Here is a 6,972-nt window from a genome sequence, read left to right as displayed (position 1 = left end):
CTGATGTCCTCCCACCTTCATCAGCTCGGATCGGGTTCAATCAAGCAGCCCGTGACGCGCTCCGCTCTGGCGCGTCGGGGGCGCACCGACAGGCCGCTTCTCATCCGAGCTCCGCATCAAGCGCACCGCTTTATCTGGAGGCGATGCCCGAAGGGGGAGGGGCCACACTTTCTTTCCCGTTGGGGTATGGTGATAGATAAGTATAAAGACCCCCCGCGAGAATGCGATCACATTGGACAAAATCAAGGCATTGTGTCGCTTCCTCTCGCTCCTCCAGCACGAGACGCACCGACATGCAGCGGCTCATCCTGCCCGTCCTGCTGGCATCCCTCTGGACAACCTGCACAGAAGCAGGAGGTGAGTCTCTCTGCCTCCATCAGGGGCTTTTCTTTTATCTTTTAATACAACCATGCCATAGATCCAGGAGTGCTAATGTCCAATAAAATGGAGTATTGCCTGATGGGGTGCAGGAATTAGGAATTAATGCTTCAGTATTTTTTATACAAATGCAGAGTTTCCACCAATTTTTCTTTCTTTCTTTCTTTTTTTTTTTTTTTTTTGACCAAAATCTGCGAATTTACTTTCTAATGACGTGGCTAAAAATAATACGAAACGAATTCTTCAAACTCTGTAATCAAATGGCTCCTTTATCGGGGCGCAAGTTGCTTTTGATCTCTTTTCTCCAGTCTTGCCCGCGTCGTCATCAATTATAAAGTTGATCTATATTAACGGCTTTAATTCGTCGCATGTTAGAATAAATAAATGAATGAAAAATAAAGATCGCCGTGCTGAGAGAGAAGCCCCGCTGTCTCCTCTCCTCCTCCTCCTCCTCCTCCTCCTCCTCCCCTCCGTCCACCTGCCCGGTCCGTCACGCACCGGAGGCACCTGGAGAATGTCTCCATGTGTCCGCCACGCGCGCTCGTGCGCTTCTCGCCACTCAAGGGCGCGCGGAGACACCGAGATCCCGCATCAGCTGAGACACGAGCAGACAGAGCTGAGGTTCCCTCAGAGCCTCCGCGTTCCGGACACCCTCCTCTCCCCCTCCCTCCCTCCCTCTCTCTCTCCCTCCCTCTCTCTCCCAGGTGCACCTGCTCGGATGCGCGCTGAAACGAACCAATCACAGCCGTTTGCGTCTTCGCCGCAGCAGGCAGGCGCGTCGCGCGCAGAACTTATATTATGTCTCCAAACCCTCCCGCTTGGATGCGAGGCGATAGTTTTGCAGATCAAACCTCGAGGTTTTTGGCACGAGGACTCGGGGGGAATCAATTAAATGTGACTATTGACTGAGACGAAGCGGGAGCTCCAGTCGAGTGCGCGCGCGTGGAGGGAAAACGACCACGCGCTCTGGTTTGAAGCGTTTTGACGACTCAAAGTGTCCGATCCGGTTGTCAAAGCGACATTTGCTCATTAAAAAACGTGTTTGTGGATTCACGTGGCTCGATCGCAGCCCATATGTTCATGCTCAAGTATTTCTGTCACAATTTCTATCGATGTGGCGTCTGGGAGTTTTTTTTTTTTTTTTTTTTTACTGCAGTCTGTTTCAGGCGAATAATTCAACATGAAGCGTCTGGATCCTCCCGAGTTTCCAAAGTTTCACAGATTCACAATTCGCTGCGGTGACCCCCGGAGCGCGCGCACCTCCGCGTCACGACGAGCCTTGGGTCCCAGGAGGAGAGCGCACGTGCGCTGATGACTTGGGAACCCGCACGCTCCGACCTCTGGCGTGACTCGCTCCCAAATGTGCCAAACTTCTTTCTTCTCGCCTCTTTTCTTCTCCGCGCTCCGTTTGTGTCTGGCTCGGCTCGGCTCGGCTCGGCTCGGCGCGCTCAACACAATGGCGCGAGACGTCCCGTCTCCCTGCGCCTGCGAGTTCCCCGCGAGCGGCCTCAGATGTGGTCGACGTGCCGGTTGACGGGACCTATTTGTTTACCTCCAGTCCGCCTTTTGTCTGCCCCGCTGGCAGCTTCCTCCGCTCGCTCTCAGATCTGCTGAACACACGCGCATTGTTCGTTTGCGCCGCTGCCGCGCGAAACATCAAAGCCGGGCGCTGATTGGCGGAGGCTTGTGCGGACAGAGCTGTGATTGGCTGCGCTCGGGCCCAGAATAACAGCCGGTTTTCACGTTCCGTCACACTTAATGGGACCGAGAACGTCGCACAATAAATCAAATATAAAGACTAACGCACTGAAAACACGTGTTGATAGAGTGAAATTTAATTATTCTCTATTCTATTCACAAATATACACGTTTGCCCAAAAGTTTGCATAATCAGCATTTTATTTGATCTTTTTTTTTTTTAGACAAAACTCAAGGGAACTGAGTTTTGTATCCTTAAATTATGTTAAAATAAATCAAAAATAAATATGATATATGTGACAATTCATGCATGTATGTTTAGCTCTTCTATTTCTGGACCTGTCCACCACGCTGTTGTGATGTAGTGCAGAATGTAGCTGACCCTCCAGATGTGCACGTCACACACGCCGTGTGCTATATTAGACCTCTGTGACCTCAGAGGTGTTATGAATCGTGCACACACTGGTGGATGCAGTGATTGTGTGCCGCTACTTACAGAACAAATCTTCACATTTTATTTGAAGGACTCAACTCTATTTAGTCAATTCACAATATGACACTTTGATAACTAAATATATAATTGAGTCAATTCATAATTAGCCTGATTTTCTCCAACTGCATCGTCAAAGCCTGAGTTAGTGTGACACTACCACTCATAATTGTAATAAAAGTCACCAAAAGACGACATTTTTACAAGTTGCCTTCACATTCTGTGAGGAAACTCCTCCAGCCAAGGTCATGACTGACAACTGGCCGACTGTGATGCTGAGAATATCACCATTGGTGCTTCTCGCTCGTCAGACCTTGAAGGCGAAAGTGAGTCAGGGTTTGAAATTAATCATAATCCTTTTACGCACCCAGGCAGTAACCCGCGGAGAGTAATTAAGAACTCCCTGACTTTCTCTCCTCTGTGTGCAAATCCTGCAGCAGAGGGAATGAGAGACACTTTCTGACAGACACCAGTTTGTCCTTTTCACCAGAGAATGATGGCACCACAGAAGCGCCACGAACGTTTGACCCGCACTTTGTTTATTTTCAGTCTCCATTATCGTGCAGGAGCAGGAGGAAAAGAGTTGCCAACATGGCACCGAGAACCAAGGACTTCCTTCACAAACACAGGGAGACGTCCTCATACAATTCTAATAACAGAGCAAGAGACCCCCCCCCCCCCGTATTTTTTCAATGGCATGTGTGTTTTTTCATAAATATTTGATTTGTTAGATAGCTGCAGATATTTGTCTCCGGGTAAAGGGTGGAAACATGCAAACCCAATTGTGAAATATTAATAAACCCACAGACAAACATGTGAGACCAGGACTGTGCTGCGGCGAACGATTGGCTCTGTGTTTATTTAGAGATTAAACACAAACGGCAACTTTTTCTGCGAATAGGAAGACAAGTTCCTGTGTTATTTGGGCGGTTTTGGGCAACAGTTGACTTAAACTCGCCGGAGAACAATCGACTGTTTTGTAATAAGGGGAATAAACTAGACATGGCTCTGCTCCCGCAGCAGGCCGAGGAGACTTGGAGTCCGCGGGTTCAAAGGTTTATGGTCTGAGTCGCGTTCTGCAGCCAACACGTCAGTCCACATGTGTTCTGTGTTGCAGAGTGGTGCTACCAGTCCCAGTTCAGCTGTGATCATCGGTGCAACGGTGAGTTGAAGTCGGAACCACTCAGACACTCAGAAGGGCTTTTTTTTCCCAGTGTTCAACCTCGCCTTTAGCACTGTTGAACTCAAGTTGAAGTTAAGCCTCTAATCCGAAGCAGATCGAGGAATTAACCACGTGAAAATGTGTCTTGATGAGATATTTAGGAAAGAATCGACCAACAGAGGCTTTATAGATCAGGACCAATCGTTGACCGCTGTCAGATTTGTGAGACGTACGAGGTGTGAAGACCACTCAACGCTCACTATTGTCCTGCTTTCAGCGCCGGAGAAATGGGACCACGTCAACAAGGAATGTGCGGGACGACGCCAGTCGCCCATCAACATCGTGACCAGGAAGACGCTGAGAGACGAGCGTCTGACTCCGCTGCAGTTCAAGAACTACCAGCAGACCTTCAGGAGCACCATCAAAAACAACGGACACTCGGGTGAGTCCCTCGCCAAGCGGGCGCCAAGCGGCTCTGAAGCTGTGATTTCAACCTCCCTGCTGTGTGTCCACTGCAGTTCAGGTGGGAGTCCCTCATCTCAGCACCATCTCAGGCGGAGGTCTGCCCAGCAGTTACAAGGCGGTGCAGTTCCACCTGCACTGGGGCAAAGACGGGGGGCCGGGCTCCGAGCACACCGTCGACGGGGAGCAATACCCCATGGAGGTGAGAAAAGCGTCCGGAAATGGTGGGGAACGGTTCAGACCGTTGAGTCTGCTCACGCAGGAGGCCAACAAATTAAAACTGCACAAACAGAGACATTTAATTATTCATCCTCTTTTCAGTGCATTGATTTATGCTTGTTTGTCGGTGGATGATGAACTAAATCATTAAAGTTACTTCCATCAAATAAACAAGAGCAGTAAAAATCTAAATCAGTGGCATCAAACACATACAGCCCAATTTCCTCTTGAGTGGTAAAATAGTGCTATAAAGTACATAAATTTTGGGGCACAAATGTCAACATATTTCCAAAAACAAACAATTGCTACTTACAATCTTGACATGAAGTCAATTCTAATGAAACCTTCCGGTGCAAAATATGGTGAAATATCGAACAAAATGTCTTAAAGCTGCTGCGTCCTCTACGTTTCTTCAGCCCCTGATTTAAAGATTGCATGTTAGTACATCCTGGTGACAAAAACTGAAAGTCTGACACCTGAAACATTTAAATTTTCCAATTAAATTCGCTGCCAAATACAAACATCCTTCTGTGATTGATGTCCTTTTCTGCTTATTTTAATCTGAAAGTCCACAAATAGAAAATCCCCTCCCCAGATGTTGTGATGCATGTAAACTGGTACGGTTTAATACACCATGAGACAGACGCACCCTCCACTGTTTTCTACATGCTCAGCTCAGTATAACCACCGGCACTTCTCGCCAACAGCTGCACATTGTGCACATGAAGAGCCATTACACCGACTTGACGACGGCGCTCAGTGATCCAGAGGGAGTCGCAGTCCTGGGATTCTTCTATGAGGTAAAAGCTTTTCAAACCTGCGCAACATTGCTTTAGACAACAAGTCGCAAACGTGAACTGCGATTTCATCCTTCTTTTTTTTCTCCCTTCTTAGAAATCCAACAGTGCAAACAGGAAGTATGACTCCATCATTACCGCGCTGCGCAGCATCAAGGCGACAAGTAGGAGACAAAGTCCATTACCCCCCGAGGAATCCCTCGTCATACCTGCTGCTAACAGCTTTTATTTCCTTTTCTTGTGACGTTCGCGGTTTCAGACGGAAACACCTCGGTTCCTTCCATTTCCCTGGCGCAGCTGATCCCGTCCGAGCAGAACATGACGTCTTACTACCGCTACAAAGGCTCCCTGACGACCCCCGGCTGCTCCGAGTCGGTGGTCTGGACGGTGTTCGAGAACCCGGTTCCTCTGAGCACGGAGCAGGTACTGCTTCTATTTGTAAAAGGTGGTGTGGAGTGGCGATGGATGGACGGATGGATGGAGGACTTAAAAGCTTTGTTGTTTTTGCATCAAACTATCAAACAAAGCAACAAAACATTTCAGTAACTTGTTTGACTCGAACACTTTCAAACTTTCATTCACCGATTTTTTTTTTTCATTCAAAAGTAATAATTTAAAAAAATACTCCCCGCAACAAAACTTCCAATCTGACACAGTCTGAATGAAAACGAGCAGAAGAGAAGATCAGTCTCATGATATCTGATCCTTTCTTACCGTCCAATCACTTTACATCAGTCTGTTATTTTGTTAAAGTCAAACTTTCTAAATATTTTCAGTTTCATAAGATATTCGTGTATTGTATGTACATTATTTACAATATACAAACACTAAACAATACATTTTTAATTCAAAAAGATGCATTTAGCTCTGATTTTGTCCACTGCTTCATGGAAGCCATAATCGATGTGACTCTCGTCACACTCTTTTTTTTTTTTCCATTTAACCGATTCATCTTTCTCTTCAGCCTGATGCGCTGCCATTTTTTTTCTCCAGCCGCTCATTTTGCAAGCTTATCTTTGTTTGTACTGCAGACACTTTTAAATAGTATTAGAATATTTTTAAATAAATGATACTCTTCTAATGTAAATGCTTAAATTTAGTAGTTGTGTGACATCAATTGATTAAATGCTGAGTCGGCTGCTTTCAAAACAATCTTTTTCCCCTTTAAAATCCCCTTTAAAAAGATTGCTTTGTGATCCTCCATGAGTCTTTCGTGTCCCATGAGGTTTGTGGACAAAAATCAAACTGTGACAATTTCATTCCCTAACATTTTTGTGTCTCCGCTCCTTTTCAGCTGCAGGCATTTTCTGAGCTCCAGTTCCCCGAGGGGAAGCCGCTGACGGGGAACTTCCGGCCGGTGCAGCCCCTCAACGGCCGGCAGGTGTTCCGGTCGGGCGGCGTGGTGATTCTGGCCAGCGCCGCCCTCCTCCTGGGCGCCATGGCGACGGCGTTGGGCCTGTCCCTGCCCAACTAGAGCGACACCTCACCCTGCTGCGCTGCGACGTCCACGAACACGACCCGTCCTGCGATGGACCTCGGCTGCTTTGGGACCACGTCGCAGTGCCAGCATGACTCACCTACTGACCCCCATCCCCCTCCCCGCCCCCCCTTATGACACAGATGACAAAGGTGTTGGAGGAACGCCTTATGATTGGTGCCGTAAGGGTCCGATCGGCGTCCGTGTGCATGTGTAGTGAAGCAGTAGTTCTCATTTCAGCATTATGAATGTGCCATAAAGCAGGTTAAAGCACACAGAGTGACAGCTG

General features: G+C 47.7%; 1 protein-coding gene across 1 annotated transcript; it reads left to right on the top strand.

Annotated features, from left to right (window-relative positions):
- Nucleotides 1-221: 221 nt before the first annotated feature.
- On the top strand, nucleotides 222-6,680 carry ca4a (carbonic anhydrase IV a; the record flags this gene model as incomplete). The annotated part of the gene is made up of 8 exons (XM_080508948.1): nucleotides 222-357; nucleotides 3,684-3,728; nucleotides 4,006-4,170; nucleotides 4,247-4,392; nucleotides 5,117-5,209; nucleotides 5,304-5,370; nucleotides 5,466-5,629; nucleotides 6,501-6,680. The coding sequence occupies 8 exons, from the start codon at nucleotides 222-224 to the stop codon at nucleotides 6,678-6,680; spliced, it is 996 nt and encodes a 331-aa protein (XP_080365074.1).
- Nucleotides 6,681-6,972: the final 292 nt, after the last annotated feature.

The sequence above is a fragment of the Blennius ocellaris genome (genome assembly GCF_963422515.1).
Source record: "Blennius ocellaris genome assembly, chromosome: 14".
NCBI lineage: Eukaryota > Metazoa > Chordata > Actinopteri > Blenniiformes > Blenniidae > Blennius > Blennius ocellaris.
The sequence above is the reverse complement of the archived record's forward strand: the minus strand, read 5'-3'. Positions and strand labels throughout refer to the sequence as shown.